General features: G+C 43.4%; 1 protein-coding gene across 1 annotated transcript in view; it reads left to right on the forward strand.

Annotated features, from left to right (window-relative positions):
- The window catches only part of RGS11 (regulator of G protein signaling 11), a 104,367-nt gene that overhangs the window by 62,299 nt on the left and 23,352 nt on the right, over positions 1 to 18,716 (forward strand). The window contains exons 6-16 of the mRNA XM_073558537.1: positions 6,350 to 6,401; positions 6,973 to 7,031; positions 8,515 to 8,591; positions 9,760 to 9,841; positions 12,145 to 12,213; positions 12,536 to 12,565; positions 12,910 to 12,971; positions 13,722 to 13,835; positions 13,977 to 14,092; positions 14,181 to 14,268; positions 15,713 to 15,851. Coding sequence (XP_073414638.1) covers positions 6,350 to 6,401; positions 6,973 to 7,031; positions 8,515 to 8,591; positions 9,760 to 9,841; positions 12,145 to 12,213; positions 12,536 to 12,565; positions 12,910 to 12,971; positions 13,722 to 13,835; positions 13,977 to 14,092; positions 14,181 to 14,268; positions 15,713 to 15,851 — 888 coding nt within the window. The remainder of the gene's footprint in view (positions 1 to 6,349; positions 6,402 to 6,972; positions 7,032 to 8,514; positions 8,592 to 9,759; positions 9,842 to 12,144; positions 12,214 to 12,535; positions 12,566 to 12,909; positions 12,972 to 13,721; positions 13,836 to 13,976; positions 14,093 to 14,180; positions 14,269 to 15,712; positions 15,852 to 18,716) is intronic.

An 18,716-nucleotide genomic window follows, 5' to 3' on the forward strand; every position in this document is an offset into this window, starting at 1 on the left:
GGGGCAGTATTATAGTAGTTATATTCTTGTACATAGGGGACAGTATTATATTAGTTATATTCTTGTACATAGGGGCAGTATTATAGTAGCTATAGTCTTGTACATAGGAGCAGTATTATAGTAGTTATATTCTTGTACATAGGGGGCAGTATTATAGTAGTTATATTCTTGTACATAGGAGCAGTATTATAGTAGTTATATTCTTGTACATAGGGGGCAGTATTATAGTAGTTATATTCTTGTACATAGGAGCAGTAGTATAGTAGTTATATTCTTGTACATAGGGGCAGTATTATAGCAGTTATATTCTTGTACATAGGAGCAGTATTATAGCAGTTATATTCTTGTACATAGGAGCAGTATTATAGCAGTTATATTCTTGTACATAGGAGCAGTATTATAGTAGTTATATTCTTGTACATAGGAGCAGTAGTATAGTAGTGATATTCTTGTACATAGGAGCAGTATTATAGCAGTTATATTCTTGTACATAGGAGCAGTAGTATAGTAGTTATATTCTTGTACATAGGGGCAGTATTATAGTAGTTATATTCTTGTACATAGGAGCAGTATTATAGTAGTTATATTCTTCTACATAGGAGCAGTATTATAGTAGTTATATTCTTGTACATAGGGGCAGTATTATAGTAGTTATATTCTTGTACATAGGAGCAGTATTATAGTAGTTATAGTCTTGTACATAGGAGCAGTATTATAGCAGTTATACTCTTGTACATAGGAGCAGTATTATAGTAGTTATATTCTTGTACATAGGGGGCAGTATTATAGTAGTTATATTCTTGTACATAGGGGACAGTATTATATTAGTTATATTCTTGTACATAGGGGCAGTATTATAATAGCTATATTCTTGTACATAGGGGCAGTATTATAGTAGTTATATTCTTGTATATAGGGGGCAGTATTATAGTAGTTATATTCTTGTACATAGGAGCAGTATTATAGTAGTTATATTCTTGTACATAGGGGGCAGTATTATAGTAGTTATATTCTTGTACATAGGGGGCAGTATTATAGTAGTTACTGCTCCTATGTACAAGAATATAACTACTATAATACTGCCCCCTATGTTCAAGAATATAACTACTATAATACTGCCCCCTATGTACAAGAATATAACTACTATAATACTGCTCCTATGTACAAGAATATAACTACTATAATACTGCCCCTATGTACAAGAATATAACTACTATAATACTGCTCCTATGTACAAGAATATATTATAGTAGTTATATTCTTGTACATAGGGGCAGTATTATAGTAGTTATATTCTTGTACATAGGAGCAATATTATAGTAGTTATAGTCTTGTACATAAGGGGCAGTATTACAGTAGTTCTTGCACCTGTGATGTTTATATCAATAGTGAGGGAGTTTGCCCTTCAAGTGATTGTGGTGTGGTAATCTTTGGGCCTGGAGGCTTTTATACAAATGAAGTTTTTGGAGCTTATTAATAATATGGATGTTGCCTGCAGGGCTCGCGTTGCTAAATTTGGAAAGAATAAGGAGATTATGTCAGTTACATTTTAGAGCTATGAATATCTTGTGTTCCTTGTTAAGGCGACAGAATATTTATTTTGACAGGAGCGCTGCCCAACTTGGCAAGACGCGCTGCCATCCTCTGCCATTACTGCAATCTGTCTTGGAGAATATGAGACTTGCAGACATGATGCTGCTTCTCTTCATTATAAGACAATGAGAGGAGCAGTCAGGAGGGGCTCTAGGATGGATCTGACTGCCTCCCGCACACACCAGATGCATGGCCTAGAATACCTCCCCACCTTTCTGTGTCCTGTTTTCTGAACTTTCTTTATACGAAGGGTTGACTTCAAAGGGAAGTTTTCAGCAGAAAAAGACATATTGTTTAAATCCGTTTTTTGTGTTACATTTTTTTTTATTTTTTTCATTTCTTTTCTCCATATCAAAATCTGTATTAAAAAGAAAGAAAAATAAAATTTTGCAGTTTTCACCTGTTTTGCGAAATGCACACGTACATTAACAGCAATGAAAAGACTCTGAGCCTATCTTTTGCATTGAAGCATCTAACGTGTATGTGCAAAGGTCTTTGAAAAAGGAGGCAGAGGAGGTGAGCTGTAACATCACCTATTGTGAATAATGGACCCTGTGTTATCTACTGCATGAAGAGGTTTTGCCAGCCATTGTACAGGAGGAGGATGAGGTGAGCTGTGACATCACCTTTTGTGAATGGTGGATCCTGTGTTATTCACTGTATGTAGAGGTGTTTTCAGTCATTGTACAGGAGGAGGAGGTGAGCTGTGACATTGCCTATTATGAATGATGGATCCTGTGTTATCTAGTGTATATAGAGGTGTTATCAGTCATTGTTCGGGAGGTAGGAGGAGGTGAGCTGTGACATTGCATATTGTAAATGATGGATCCTGTATTATCTACTGTATATAGAGGTGTTATCAGTCATTGTACAAGAGGAGGAGGTGAGCTGTGACATCGTCTATTGTGAATGATGGATCCTGTGTTATCAGTCATTGTACAGGAGGAGGAGGTGAGCTGTGACATTGTCTATTGTAAATGATGGATCCTGTGTTGTCTACTGTATATAGAGGTGTTATCAGTCATTGTACAGGAGGAGGAGGAGGTGAGCTGTGACATTGCCTATTGTGAATGATGGATCCTGTGTTATCTACGATATATAGAGGTGTTATCAGTCATTGTTCAGGAGGAGGAGGGGAGCTGTGATATCATCTCTTGTGAATGGTGGATCCTTTGTTATCAGCTGTATATAGAGGTGTTACCTGTCAATGTAATTATGCCTCTGCTGATTGGAGAAATCTCTTGCAGTGTGGAAATTGTAAAATCACTCACTTTGTTTTTTAATAATAATGAAAACAATGGCTTTTAAAAACAAAACACATGTAGCACAAAAGCCTGATTTAAATATTAGGTCATTTTCTGATGACGCATCAGAAATAAGTAATTTTCACCTGTAGAGAAAGCTGTAAGGAAAAACATCTTGTTCTTCAATACAACTGCCAGAGCATGCACCCAGTATCAGTGTCCCAGCCAGAGTATGCCACCGTCATCAGTACCGCAGCCAGAGCATGCACCCAGTATCAGTGTCCCAGCCAGAGTATGCCACCGTCATCAGTACCGCAGCCAGAGCATGCACCCAGTATCAGTACCGCAGCCAGAGCATGCACCCAGTATCAGTACCGCAGCCAGAGCATGCACCCAGTATCAGTACCGCAGCCAGAGCATGCACCCAGTATCAGTACCGCAGCTAGAGCATGCACCCAGTATCAGTGTCCCAGCCAGAGCATGCACCCAGTATCAGTGTCCCAGCCAGAGTATGCCACCGTCATCAGTACCGCAGCCAGAGCATGCACCCAGTATCAGTACCGCAGCCAGAGCATGCACCCAGTATCAGTACCGCAGCCAGAGCATGCACCCAGTATCAGTACCGCAGCCAGAGCATACACCCAGTATCAGTGTCCCAGCCAGAGCATGCACCCAGTATCAGTGTCCCAGCCAGAGCATGCACCCAGTATCAGTGTCCCAGCCAGAGCATACACCCAGTATCAGTACCGCAGCCAGAGCATACACCCAGTATCAGTGTCCCAGCCAGAGTATGCACCCAGTATCAGTGTCCCAGCCAGAGCATACACCCAGTATCAGTGCCGCAGCCAGAGCATGCACGCAGTATCAGTGCCGCAGCCAAAGCATGCACCCAGTATCGGTGTCCCATCCAGAGCATGCCCCCAGTATCAGTGTCCCATCCAGAGCATACACCCAGTATCAGTGTCCCAGCCAGAGTATGCCACCGTTATCACTACCGCAGCCAGAGCATGCACCCAGTAGCAGTGCCGCTACCAGAGCATGTACCCAGTAAGTGTTCCAGCCAGAGCATGCACCCAGTATCAGTACCTCAGCCAGAGCATGCACCCAGTATCAGTGTCCCGCCAGAGTATGCCACCGTTATCAGTACCGCAGCCAGAGCATGCACCCAGTATCAGTGCCGCAGCCAGAGCATGCACCCAGTATCAGTGTCCAATCCAGAGCATGCCCCCAGTATCAGTGTCCCAGCCAGAGTATGTCACCATTATCAGTACTGCAGCCAGAGCATGCACCCAGTATCAGTGTCCCAGCCAGAGCATGCACCCAGTATCAGTGCCGCAGCCAGAGCATGCACCCAGTATCAGTGTCCCAGCCAGAGCATGCACCCAGTATCAGTGCCGCAGCCAGAGCATGCACCCAGTACCGCAGCCAGAGCATGCACCCAGTATCAGTGTCCCAGCCAGAGCATGCACCCAGTATCAGTGTCCCGCCAGAGTATGCCACCGTTATCAGTACCGCAGCCAGAGCATGCACCCAGTATCAGTGCCGCAGCCAGAGCATGCACCCAGTATCAGTGTCCAATCCAGAGCATGCCCCCAGTATCAGTGTCCCAGCCAGAGTATGTCACCATTATCACTACTGCAGCCAGAGCATACACCCAGTATCAGTGTCCAATCCAGAGCATGCCCCCAGTATCAGTGTCCCAGCCAGAGTATGTCACCATTATCAGTGCCGCAGCCAGAGCATGCACCCAGTATCAGTGTCCAATCCAGAGCATGCACCCAGTATCAGTGTCCCAGCCAGAGTATGTCACCATTATCACTACTGCAGCCAGAGCATACACCCAGTATCAGTGTCCAATCCAGAGCATGCACCCAGTATCAGTGTCCCAGCCAGAGTATGTCACCATTATCAGTGCCGCAGCCAGAGCATGCACCCAGTATCAGTGTCCAATCCAGAGCATGCACCCAGTATCAGTGTCCCAGCCAGAGCATGCACCCAGTATCAGTGTCCCAGCCAGAGCATGCACCCAGTATCAGTGCCGCAGCCAGAGGATGTACCCAGTAATGATACCCCAGCATTGTCAGTGATGGCACCAGAAAGTGCCCCCAGTAACAGTACTAAAGTCAGAGTGTCCTCTTTTAACATTACAACAGTCAGAATGCCCCCTATTAACAATGCCTCAGACAGAAAGTGCCCCCTATTAAGTTTCACAATGAGAGGGTCCTCATTAAGGCTATGTGCACAAGTAGGAAAAGTGGTGCAGAATTTTCAGCACAAAATCCACATCTCCTGGCAGAATCCGCAGCCGCGGTTTTTATGCGGATTTTGTGCGGATTTGCCGCGGAATTTTGAGCGGTTTTTCTGCAGTATTTGCCACTGCGGATTTCTATCATGGAGGGGTCCAGAAACGCTGCAGATCCGCACAAAAGAAGTGACATGCACTTCTTTTAAATCCGCAGCAATTCCGCACTGATTTTTCTGCACAGCTTTTTTTTTTCCCATTGATTTACATTGTACTGTAAATCACAGTGCGGATCTGCAGCAAATCTGCATCGTGTGCACATAGCCTAACAGTGCCACATTAAGGCTATGTGCACACACTGCGGATTCACCTGCGGGTTTTTCCGTGCGGAACCGCAGGTTCACACGTCTACTATGTTAAAGTTGTGAAACCGCAGCGGAATCCACAGAAACAAACCGCGCGGAAAAAGCCGCAGCGTGAGCACATAGCCTTAGAGAGTGCTCCCATTAACAGTATCCCATCCAGAGAGAGCCTACATTAACAGTGAGACAGTCAGAGAGTGCAACTAGAAGCGCCACATAATACCACTGTCACTTCCAGAGAGTGCCCCATAAACAATGCCCTAGACAGAGAGAGACCCCATTAACAGTTCCATTTCCAGAGTCTCCTTTAACTGTGCCCCAGTCAGAACGTGCCCCCATTATCAGTACTACAGCTAGAGAGTGCTCCCAATAATTATGTCTTTACAGTGCCACACTGAGAGAGTGCCACATTAACACTGTGGAAGCCAGAGAGTGTCACTGTGAACAGTGATGCGGACAGATTGTCAATTATCAGTGCCTTAGCTAGAGGGTACCCCCATTATCAGTGCCTTAGCTAGAGGGTACCCCCATTATCAGTGCCTCAGTTAGAGAGTGCCCCTAGTGACAGTGTCATAGCCAGGTTGCCCTCATTAAGAGTACCACCATTAACAGTGCCTCAGTCAGGAGGGGCTCCCATTAACACCAACCCAATGTTACAGTAACAGCGCCATCTAGAGTGTTCCCCAAATAATGCTGCGGTCTTAGAGCTCCTTTCTAAGGTGTCCTAGAGATCGAGGGTTCCCCAGTGCTGTAGTCCGGGGACCCCTGAGAATGTTAGCGCAATTGTAAACACTGATGTTCAGTTTCTTCTTTATGGTTCTGCCATTGTGGGCCATACGTGACCCCCGGGATAGGACCTTCTCTCCTACTGTATCTGTTACTGATGTTTCACAGATTTTTTTTTTTAGACCCCATATTTCTGGACCACCAATAAATGGCCGGCCACAGAGCTGGACTATGGTAAGTTACTGTCACCATTCTGTGCGCCAGTGCCAGTACTTCATTACGGTCTTCTTGTTAGAAGAGCTTTTCTGCATGTGCCCCTATGACAACTCTTCCTGCTTCTCTGCTGTTAAAGTTAATTCATGCTAGGCCTTTAGATGAGGGCATTTATCAAAGATGATCTAGTGGGCACAATTGCTCTCATGATACAAAGCATTGGGCCGTTTTGCTGTAAGGTAGAAGGAGCTAATGGTAGGAAGTGTCAATTTTTGCTCCTCGTGGGCGGGGCTCTATTTCCTGGCACTGTGCTTATTGGTTTATAGTCTATAAGGTGCCCTTATTCAATCGTCCATAATCTGTGGCTCTCAGCTGTTGTGAAGCTATGATTCCCAGCATGTCCTGTTAGCTTCAAGTAAACATACTTTCCAAATGGATACTGTCCTCAAAGGGAAGTGGGTCATGCAAATATTACCAAGTTAAGTTTATATGGGAAGATTGTGGGCATTCCTGTTAGGATCGCAGGCTTAATAATGGGAATAATTATGTTGGGAAGGATGCAGGTGAAGTTTTTCTACTTTTTTATTTTCAGCCATTTATCTTGCAAAAAAGAATATCAGGAAACAAGGAGACCTTGTGGAGTACGAAAAGGTCAGTCATTAACATTGTAATCTCCCTTATTTTGGAATGTGTTGGGAAAGCTGGGAGACAATTAACATCATCAGGGTCACCCTATGGGCAGCAAAGCCAGTACTGAAGTAGAGGGCCTGGCCATTTCCCAAAACTAAGGGGCCACATCTGTCATCAATGATTTCAGACTGCAGTTTATTTGAGAGTTCTGATTTTCCCACTGCTGGTATATAGTTATGTGTGAAGTTTATGCACTGCTGGTATATAGTTATGTGTGCAGTTTATTCTCTGCTGGTATATAAATATGTATGCAGTTTATGCACTGCTGGTATATAGTTTTATGTGCAGTTTATTCGCTGCTGGTATATAGATATGTATGCAGTTTATTCGCTGCTGGTATATAGTTATGTGTGCAGTTTATTCTCTGCTGGTATATAGTTACGTATGCAGTTTATTCACTGCTGGTATAGAGATATGTATTCAGTTTATTCTCTGCTGGTATATAGTTACGTATGCAGTTTATTCACTGCTGGTATATAGATATGTATGCAGTTTATTAGCTGCTGGTATATAGTTATGTGTGCAGTATATTCACTGCTGCTATATAGTTATGTGTGCAGTTTATTCACTGCTGGTATATAGATATGTATTCAGTTTATTCTTGGCTGGTATATAGTTATTATGTGTGCAGTTTATTCACTGCTGCTGTATAGTTATGTATGCAGTTTATTCACTGCTGGTATATAGATATGTATTCAGTTTATTCTCTGCTGGTATATAGTTATGTATGCAGTGTTTTCACTGCTAGTATATAGTTATGTATGCAGTTTATTTGCTGCAGTTATATAGCTATGTATGTAGTTTATTTGCTGCTGGTATACAGTTTGGTGTTCAGTTCATTCACTGCTGGTATATAGTTATGTATGCAGTTTATTCACTGCTGGTATATAGTTATGTATGCAGTTTATTCACTGCTGGTATACAAATATGTATGCAGTTTATTCTCTGCTGGTATATAGTTATGTATGCAGTTTATTCATAGTTATGTATGCAGTTTATTTGCTGCAGTTATTTAGCTATGTATGTAGTTTATTTGCTGCTGTTATATAGTTATGTTTGTAGTTTATTCGCTGCTGGTATACAGTTAGGTGTTCAGTTTATTCGCTGCTGGTATATAGTTATGTATGCAGTTTATTCACTGCTGGTATATAGTTATCTATTTTTTTTGTCTGGTATTGCAGCTTGGCACAATGTAAGTGAATGCGACTGAGAGACAATGCCACACACAACCTGTGGTCAGGTGTGGCACTGTTGTTGAAGGAAAGCAGCTATGATTTTCTCATGCTGGAACACCCCTTTGGGATAAGCCCTTATTAGAGCACCTGTACTGGTGTGTATTTTAGTAAATAGGCTTAAAAATTGACATGCCATGCCTATGGAATATGGATATTTCCTTTGTACTTATGTCACTCAAATTTTATTTCTTTGTGGGGGGTTGTCACAGGATAGCTATAATCAGCTGCACAAGCGAATTAATCACACGTGGGACTTCGTGGTGATGCAAGCGAGAGAACAGATCAGGTACGTAGACACAGCAGTTCATTTAGTTTGGCGCTGCATCCTCCCAAAAATAGTGCAGATTCATGATAAATTCATCGTGAGCCTGGCCCCTTTTTGTGTATCGATCCCTTGATCACTGCTGCTGCAAAATCTTCCATGGATCGCCGCGCGTCGAGGACACTTGTGCTTTTTTTTTTTTTTAAAGTGGGTTTTAAACCGCCATAAATAAGTAACATGTTTATGCAGTATACTTAATACAGGCGGCACACATGAAATATTCATGCAAATCCATCATGAAATATTCAGGATCATGTGGAATATTTGTATGGATTGTTCCGGAAGCACGCAGCTGCACATAGTGCTCCATTATTACAGCCAGACATGTTATATAGTATTACGAGCTTGGTTTTGGAATACGTCGTCCTATGATATGTTATCTGTCTCAGACACTCTGCTTAATGGACCATGCAATCGGGCGAGTCTTTTTGGCACTGTTTCGGGTTACGCGCTGATTTGGGATATCTTACTGCACCCTCCTGGCAGATTAGAGGCGGCCATCTTGACGTGCTTGAGAATCAATCCTAATGATAATGCGACACCTTTATTTGTCCCTATGACAACTCTTCCTCTCTATTTTACCATGTCCCCTTATCATAGGGCTAAGTAGATATCTCGTTTTGATCTTTTCGACTTATGTTTTGCAGCGTCAGGGGTGTAACCATAGTAGGGCCCTAGAGCTTTACGGGGGCCCCAAAAGTCCCTTTGGCCCGTATGAGAAGAATATTCTATGAAACACCATGCTGAATATTTTGCATCGGGGCCCACAAACTTCAAGTTACACCACAAAACAGAATGGCCGTCCGTTTTTCTTACACAAGGGCCTACAAAGCCCCTAAAGCCTTATTTTGTCAAAACTGAACTTGTTGCCTATAGCAACCAATCACAGCACAGCTTCCATTACTAAAACTGCACTGGCAAAATGAAAGATGTGCTCTGATTGGTTGATATGGGCAACCATATGAGGCCTGTTAAACAACATGATAAACATCTAATAAGGCAGCATATAGCACGCCCTTCCGCACCTGACACCCTCCTTGTACTTAAATGTCTTATTACATGGCTGTGTAATTTTTAATATTACATTTATATTATATTCCTGTTTTTTCTTTGTAACTGTGTTTTTACATAGGGCTGCCAAACAGCGCCGTAAGGGGGACCGGATTGTGATCGAGTGTCAGGAGCAGGCGTATTGGCTCGTTAGCAAACCATCGGTAAGCTCATTACTATAAATGCAAGACAATTGAAAGGTCTTATTATTATTATTATATTGTTATTATCATTAGATGTTCTCCAGAACATTATAAATAAAGTTGATTGAAGATAGGATGTGGGCATAAGATAAATTGGTTGTTGTGCCTATAGCAACCAATCACAGTCCAGCTTTCATTCTTCCAAGAGTAGAATGTGAAATGAAAGCCAGGCTCTGATTGGTTTAGACAGTTTTCTAGATCTCCCTGAAATCAAAGAGCTCAGTCCTTATAATTTCGGCCACTGATCCCATCTCCCAGGGACCAAATTGCTGCATACAATATATTGCAAACTATAAGCATACATAGTGCTGTCTTCAAAAAACAACTTTATTTAAAATGTTCAGGAGAACACCTGAACGACAGGACACAGAAAAGTATAAACATATAGAGCAAGTGAAATAAATTTGGCTTGCAAAACAGTGGGCGGCCATGTTGGTCTCCTCAGGTGGCTCAGAGTAGTCACCTGGTGGCTGTGGTGGCTGTTGCTAGGCAACAGAACAATTGCATTCAGATGCTATCTGGTATAAGGAGCCACATATTCTTATGAAATGTCTTTCTGTAGAGCATAAAACCACGTGGTCCTTTCTAGTTCTGGTTACAAGGCGGCATGTTGTGAGTCATTGCCCACATCTGTCCCACTCAGGAGGCTCCCACGCTTGTCTTTCATCGCAGGGTCTGATCTTTCAGGCCACAATATTTCCATTTGTGATCTAGGAAAAAAAAAAAACCACAGGGGGGTCTCGTAAAATCAGCGCCAGCGCTTTCATGTCGCCTCCAGACGACTTTGATGTCCTCCATGTCTCATCTCTGACAGTCACATGTATTAACGCGCGAGGTTTGTGTGAGCGGTGTATAATTAAATGTGTATAATTTTGCATCCGCCACGTTAGAACATGCCGCTACACTAAATATAGCCTCGTCACTTGGCATGCGTTCAAACAATAAATTAATGGAGGCCATCGGCTCCTCGCAACAGGAACAATTAGAAGATCTAGACTTAAGACGATCGTAGGGCCAAGAAGGCGCCATAGAATAGCAATAATTGGTAACAAAATATTAAAGGTACTTTCTAGGCTCCTCCCTTTTATTGATGCCCCCCTTATATAGTCTCCTCCCTTTTTGATGCTCCTCCCCTTTATATAGCCTCCTCCCCATGTTGATGCTCCTCTCCTTTATTTAGGCTCCTCCCCTCATTGTGTGAAGTTTATAATTACTATGTCCTTTCTGTAATGAAAATGAACTCTGTAGTACTGACTCGCCTCTGAACTTGTGTTTATATAAATAAGTCTACCTGAATTAAAAATCAGATGCAGTGTAAAGCATGGAGGGCATAAATAAGCTTTTCGCGTGAGAAATACTTCCCTTCAGAAAAAGATGGCTCCTTTAAAAATAGGACGGCCTCATCAAATAAGGACAGTGTCTTCAAATAATAAGGACGGCCCCTTCAAATAAGAACAGCCTCTTTAAATAAGGATGGCCCCTTTAAGTAAGGACAGTCCCTTCAAATAACGACAACCACCCTTCAAATAAGGACAGTCCCTTCAAATAACGACAACCACCCTTCAAATAACGACAACCACCCTTCAAATAAAGACAGACTCTTCAAATAAGGACTACCCCTTCAAGTAAGGACAAAAGAATTGCCCCTCCAAATAAGGATGACCCCTTCAAGTAAGGACAAAAGAACTGCCCCTCCAAATAAGGATGACCCCTTCAAGTAAGGACAAAAGAGCTGCCCCTCCAAATAAGGATGACCCCTTCAAGTAAGGACAAAAGAACTGCCCCTCCAAATAAGGACGTCCCCTTCAAGTAAGGACAAAAGAACTGCCCCTCCAAATAAGGACGACCCCTTCAAGTAAGGACAAAAGAACTGCCCCTCCAAATAAGGACGACCCCTTCAAGTAAGGACAAAAGAACTGCCCCTCCAAATAAGGACGACCCCTTCAAGTAAGGACAAAAGAACTGCCCCTCCAAATAAGGACGACCCCTTCAAGTAAGGACAAAAGAACTGCCCCTCCAAATAAGGACGACCCCTTCAAGTAAGGACAAAAGAACTGCCCCTCCAAATAAGGACGACCCCTTCAAGTAAGGGAGGCCTCCTCAAATAAGGATGATCACTTCAAATATAGACAGTCCCTTCAAATAAGTATGGCCCATATAAGAAAAGCCTCATGCAAGGACAACCACTTCAAAAGAAGGACAGCCCCTTTAAGTATTACTATGACAATTCTTTTGTCCCAATTGATATTTGTGATCTATTCCAGCCGGGATGCATGAATGTAATGGAGCGCGGGCCGGAGAGAGGAAACTGCTACACAGGAACAATGGCATTGGTGAGTTTCTTTCTCATAGTTTTGATGACTTTTGACTTTTTTTTGTGTGTTAAATTCTAAAAATCAGAACATATGAGTCCAGAATCTGAAGACACAACACAATCGCAGAGATTTTTGTTATGGGACCACCACAGATGGTCACGATAACACAACACAGTGTATTCTATCCCCTGCTTACTCCATTCTACTGCCTTTTTTGCCTGAGTGTCAGTCTTTTCTGTAATTTTGCATTCTATTCATGAACCAGAGGGCTCTGGATGACTAGGACTATACTTCACCCAGAGTTTATTATAGACAATAATATATTTATTTGTTTCTTTAGGGAAGAAATGCTGATTATTACAAAAGGGAGGTAAGTAACGGGTGGAAATGAATAAATACTGTGATCCTGGAGTACTGGATTGGGCCCAGCCTAAGGGAGGACATCTTCTTTTCCTTGTATTTATAACCAGAGTTAGCCTTATGGTCTGGTGACGGAGGCATGTGAAGCTCTGCAGAATAAGATAGCGCTATATAAGCAAAGCATAATAGATAAATAATGACCAGCATAACCAAATTGATTTCAGTACTGTATGGCAGTATTATTTAAGCACTGTATGGTGGTATTATTTGAGCAGTTTATGGCGGTATGATTTAAGCTTGAACTCCTGGCCACCAATGAAGAATAAGTAACATTATTTTTGGTTTTCCTGCCAGATGGAGTACCTAGAAAAAGCCATGGCACGAACGAGAGTGAAATCATCCATCTGTCTAGAAGGGTGAGTTACATAACAGAAATTATAATGTAGCCCCCATGATGGTGGTTCATAATGGCCAGGAGCCTATTTTCCATAATTTCCTACCCCTTTTGTTAGCCCTTAACTTCTAATCCTCCATTGCAAAATCTTTGTCCCCACCAACGCTGTACGCTTTATTACACTGCCCTCTTGTTATGGACCTCTGGAGATCGCTCAGGCCCCCCTGCCCAGGTGTGATTTCTGACATGACACAGCTTATGGCCCATCTGTATTACAAGAGAATGGATGCAACTCTGAGATTAGTCCTCCTTGTGATGCCAGTAGATACGTGAGCTCATCACTGGGAACCTTCTTGTGGGAAAAGGGATTGGGCCAACCTAAGGTGGGTTCTTCTTTCCATGGGCCTCCTTCGCATGGAGTTTATGAAGTTGAACATGTTCCTCCTCGGGTTCTCCAACCTCGATGCTTGGAGCAGGACCTTCAAAGTCAAGAAACCATGCTTAGCCCTTAGGCCCTTGCACCTTCTCCGGCAGGATCTCGTAGGCCCATTCCTTCGTCACTTATACATGAAACATTAAGTTCCAATCTGAGCGCAAAAAAAATAATTCTCAGGATGTTCTTACTGGCCAAAGCCAGTGTGGATCATTCATAACTCCAAGGACGCCACAAAGACTTAAGAATATTTGGGTTTTTTTATTAGAGGAATGCAGATCTACAGCAGAGTGAGCACTTTGTAACTTTTGCTTCGTTCCTTTCCCATCTCTCTTGTAGGTTTCTTAAGTTCAGCGAGCAATATCTCCCGCATGATCCCATTATGTCTGGCTGCCTGCCCAGTAACCCATGGATCACAGACGATGTCATGTACTGGAACATGAACGCTCCCATGTACGTAAATCTCAGGCAGTGAACTGAAAAATTAAGCATCCGGACCTAAGCAAAAACATTGTTGCACCCCTTCCCAAATGCAAAGTAGGGGGTGCCAAAACTTTTGTTTGCATCACGCTTATATTTTAATATCACCCAAAGGGTCCCAATGCCATCTCAACTGCGGGTGGAACGGTGGACTTTTAATTTCATGGAGGTCTTGAATGACCAGCGGGGACGGAAGGAGTTTTTGCAATTTTTGGAGAAGGAGTTTAGTGGTGAGTATCAGTCTCGAAATTGTTTCTGTTGTCCTGATAGAAAAGTTTTAGCGGAGGCTCAAAAATGTAGTATTTATTTTCTTTGTAGCTGAAAATCTGTGTTTTTGGGAAGCATGTGAGGAGCTACGATACGGGGAGCAGTCTAAAGTGGCCTCTACGGTGCAGTCCGTCTATGAGTAAGTCGGCGATGTAGCGGCTCTTTGTCTAAAGTCTTCCAGATGGCTTCAGTCATCTGAAAGTGTTAAAGAAGTTCTTGGCTGGCCTGGATATGGAAAAAGTGTATCATTCCAGGGACGTTTCTTCATTGGGTCCATGATGAAAAGATGAAATAACTTGGGTTCTTGGGACGATGCCCGTATGCCAGGTTATAATGTGGCTGGATTATTACATGCCCATAAGAAGGAGGCCAGAAAAGTAAAAAATGTCTTATTCTAAAGGAAAGAAACCCAATAAACTGGTCATTGTGAGCCGACCCGTCTAAGGTCTATGAAGGTCCATGCCAGTCCATACTAAGAAAGGTTTGGTTCTACGGTCAACTCTTGTAGATCCAGCCTGAGGTTGGGTTGATATTTGGGGCAAATTCACAAATGGGAAAGTGATTGTAGTAAAATTAATTGAGGGCTCTTTTCACCTTGTGGGGCTTTGATGGGGCCAATTCAGTAGGATTAATTCCAAAGGACAGGTCTAGGAGGAAACCCGCCAGTTACAGAATTGAGACGTCTTTGATCTTAGGAAAGACTTAATTTGCCCATTGCCACTTATGGTCCCTAGTGGTGGGGTTGACTTAACTCATGTTTGATATGTCAATAGGTGGAGAAATGGAATTTTGGTGTACCCAATAATATAATTTCTAAAGGTCAGGTATAGGAGGAAACACACCAATTACAGAATTGTGATTTCTTGGGTCTCGGAGAAGACTTAATTTGAGGCATGTTCCCTTATACCATCTGAACCTTAGAGGCGGGATTGACTTTACCCATGGTTGACATGCATATGGGTTTTTAGTGGACCCAACAGCATTATTCCCAAGGCATAGGTGTAGGAGGAAACCCACCAATTACTATGATTTCTTAAATCTTAGGAAAGAGTTGACTTGAAGCATGCCCCTTAGCCCTAATAGGCCCTAATAGTGGGGTTGTCTTTATCTATGGTTGGTCTGCCTGGAGGCAGGCATATGGTGTTTTGGTGGACCCAATAGCATTATTCCCACAGGTTTATGAGGAAACCCACCAATTACAGAACTGTGATTTCTTAAATCTTAGGAAAAAGTTGATGTGAAGCAAGTTTCTTAACCATTCCCACCCTTAATGGGGAGGTTGACGTTATCCATGGTTGTCTACCTGCAGGCATGCATATGAGCTTTCGGTGGACCCAATAGCACAATTCCCAAGACACTGGTTTAGGAGGAAACCCACCAATTCCAAAAGCATTCCCCTTACCCTTTATGGTCCTTAGTGGTGGGGTTGACTTTACCCATGGTTAGTATACCAGTAGGGGGCTGATAGGAAGGTATTGATGAATAAGTCATTAGAATACGTCAGCACCACCTGGGCAGGTAAGGTTTGGGATTTTTTATTCCATACAGTAGGAAGTTTTTGAATGGTGCCTTCTTGTTTTTAGGCAATTTTTGGCCCCCGGAGCAACTCGCTGGGTAAACATTGACAGCAAGACAATGGAGAAGACATTAGAAGGTATAAAGAATCCTCATCGTTATGTGTTAGATGATGCCCAAATGCATATCTACATGTTGATGAAAAAGGTGGGTTTTCAAAAAAAATTCACTGCTAGTGTTGCCTTATAGAGAGATGGGATATTCTGCATCTACCCAGTGGTGCCCCCTACAGGAGGGAACAAAAGAATATTGGTAGCTGGGTGTAATTAACGCAGGTGAATATTGAAGAGAGGAGGAGGATGTTCCCTGGGTTTTTTGTGACCCAGTCACAAATGATTGACATTTAGTCGGATCCAGAATGGGATTTGGGGGCTATCCGATATAGTGTTTATGCACTTTGAGAGTCCTATGAGTAGATTCAAAGTCTCAATGAGTAATTGAACCTTCACTTATTTTAATTAAATATCTGCCTTTTGGCAAAATGTCATTTTGTGGCCCAGTACACTTTCCTGCAGTCACCACTAGGGGGAGCTGAAAGCATACAGATTTACTATTGAAGTCTATGCATAAACTGTATGCAGTGAGCTCCCTCTAGTGGTGTCTGCAAGTACTCAATTTGTGTCATTTGACTAGGTCAATGCTGAGAATTTGGAGCTTTGTACCAGGAAAAACTGCTATAAAGATATATATAAAATTATTTATCACAACATTTTGGAACAATCTAGATTGAATAAACAAGTGTTTAAGAGCGGACATTGAATTCAAGGGAGAAAGTAAGAAGTTGCAGAAATCAGACCCTCAGTACCAGAAAAAAGGGGCCCGATTTTAATTTTGGACAACGCCGTCTAAAGGGCCTAATCTGGTGTCAAGTTCCCTTTAAATTCTGGTTAATCATAGAGACTAGATTTGCGGAGACTCCCGCCAGGTAATGAGCTTTTTGTGTCGCTCTCGCGGGGGTCTTTCAGGGTTTACGGTGGGTGATTATGAAATGACGGGTTATGAGCGACGGCTGCTGCGTGAAACAATGCTACAAGGTTTTTCTAAAAATATCCCCTTGTGCCTCTATAGTTACCGGACGGGAGGAGGGGGCTTTATTTCTTCAATGTTTCTGGTGTTAGTGTGAAGATCTGTCCCTGGCCTGGGGATTTCTGTGTTACCCTTTCGCACGGATTTATTTACCTTTTTAGCCAATTTGCTGAATTGTAAAGTGTCGGCAAAAGGGTTAAAATCTAGAAATACTTATCTCACTGATCACCCATTCAGCCATTCGGTCTTCGTGCTCTCCGGACCCTTCTTTCCTACGTCCCCCTGGTCTGAAGTCTGAAGGGTCCGTGTTTCCCAGGGACAGAGACGTTGGAGCTGCTGTTTTTCTGTTAGGTGACGACTTCTTACCAAGCGGACTTTAGCTTTGTCCGGGCCCAGTTTTAGCCGCCGGCACTCATCCATCTTTGTAGCTCAGCTAAGCAGGGATTTATAGCTGGAGATGGGTCACTGACTCCTGGCTTCAGTGTTACGTATAATGGGGTGTCATCGGTAAAGCATCGGTATGCCGGACCGTGGCGGTGCACTGTCTTGTCTAATTGGTGATTTTACTTCAGGAATCAATGCTGCATTTGTGATTTACTCCCGGAGGTCTGAAAAAATACACCTAGTACCCCAATATACACTCAGTCATGGAGCACCTAATACCCCAATATACACCCAGTCATGGTGTACCTAGTACCCCAATATACACCCAGTCATGGAGCACCTGGTACCCCAATATACACCCAGTCATGGAGCACCTGGTACCCCAATATACACCCAGTCATGGAGCACCTAGTACCCCCAATATACACCCAGTCATGGAGCACCTGGTACCCCAATATACACCCAGTCATGGAGCACCTAGTACCCCCAATATACACCCAGTCATGGAGCACCTAGTACCCCAATATACACCCAGTCATGGTGTACCTAGTACCCCAATATACACCCAGTCATGGAGCACCTGGTACCCCAATATACACCCAGTCATGGAGCACCTAGTACCCCCAATATACACCCAGTCATGGAGCACCTGGTACCCCAATATACACCCAGTCATGGAGCACCTAGTACCCCCAATATACACTCAGTCATGGAGCACCTAGTACCCCAATATACACCCAGTCATGGTGTACCTAGTACCCCAATATACACCCAGTCATGGAGCACCTGGTACCCCAATATACACCCAGTCATGGAGCACCTAGTACCCCCAATATACACCCAGTCATGGAGCACCTGGTACCCCAATATACACCCAGTCATGGAGCACCTAGTACCCCCAATATATACCCAGTCATGGAGCACCTAGTACCCTCAATATACACCCAGTCATGGAGCACCTAGTGCCCCCAATATACACCCAGTCATGGAGCACCTAGTACCCCAATATACACCCAGTCATGGAGCACCTAGTACCCCAATATACACCCAGTCATGGAGCACCTAGTGTCCCCAATATACACCCAGTCATGGAGCACCTAATACCCCAATATACACCCAGTCATGGAGCACCTAGTGCCCCCAATATACACCCAGTCATGGAGCACCTAGTACCCCCAATATACACCCAGTCATGGAGCACCTAGTACCCCAATATACACCCAGTCATGGAGCACCTAATACCCCAATATACACCCAGTCATGGAGCACCTAGTGCCCCCAATATACACCCAGTCATGGAGCACCTAGTACCCCCAATATACACCCAGTCATGGAGCACCTAGTACCCCAATATACACCCAGTCATGGAGCACCTAATACCCCAATATACGCCCAGTCATGGAGCACCTAGTACCCCCAATATACACCCAGTCATGGAGCACCTAGTACCCCCAATATACACCCAGTCATGGAGCACCTAGTACCCCCAATATACACCCAGTCATGGAGCACCTAGTGTCCCCAATATACACCCAGTCATGGAGCACCTAGTGTCCCCAATATACACCCAGTCATGGAGCACCTAATACCCCAATATACACC

Source organism: Dendrobates tinctorius, unplaced genomic scaffold, assembly GCF_039654945.1.
Source record: "Dendrobates tinctorius isolate UK_male_01 unplaced genomic scaffold, ASM3965494v1 ptg000257l, whole genome shotgun sequence".
NCBI classification, from domain to species: Eukaryota; Metazoa; Chordata; class Amphibia; order Anura; family Dendrobatidae; genus Dendrobates; species Dendrobates tinctorius.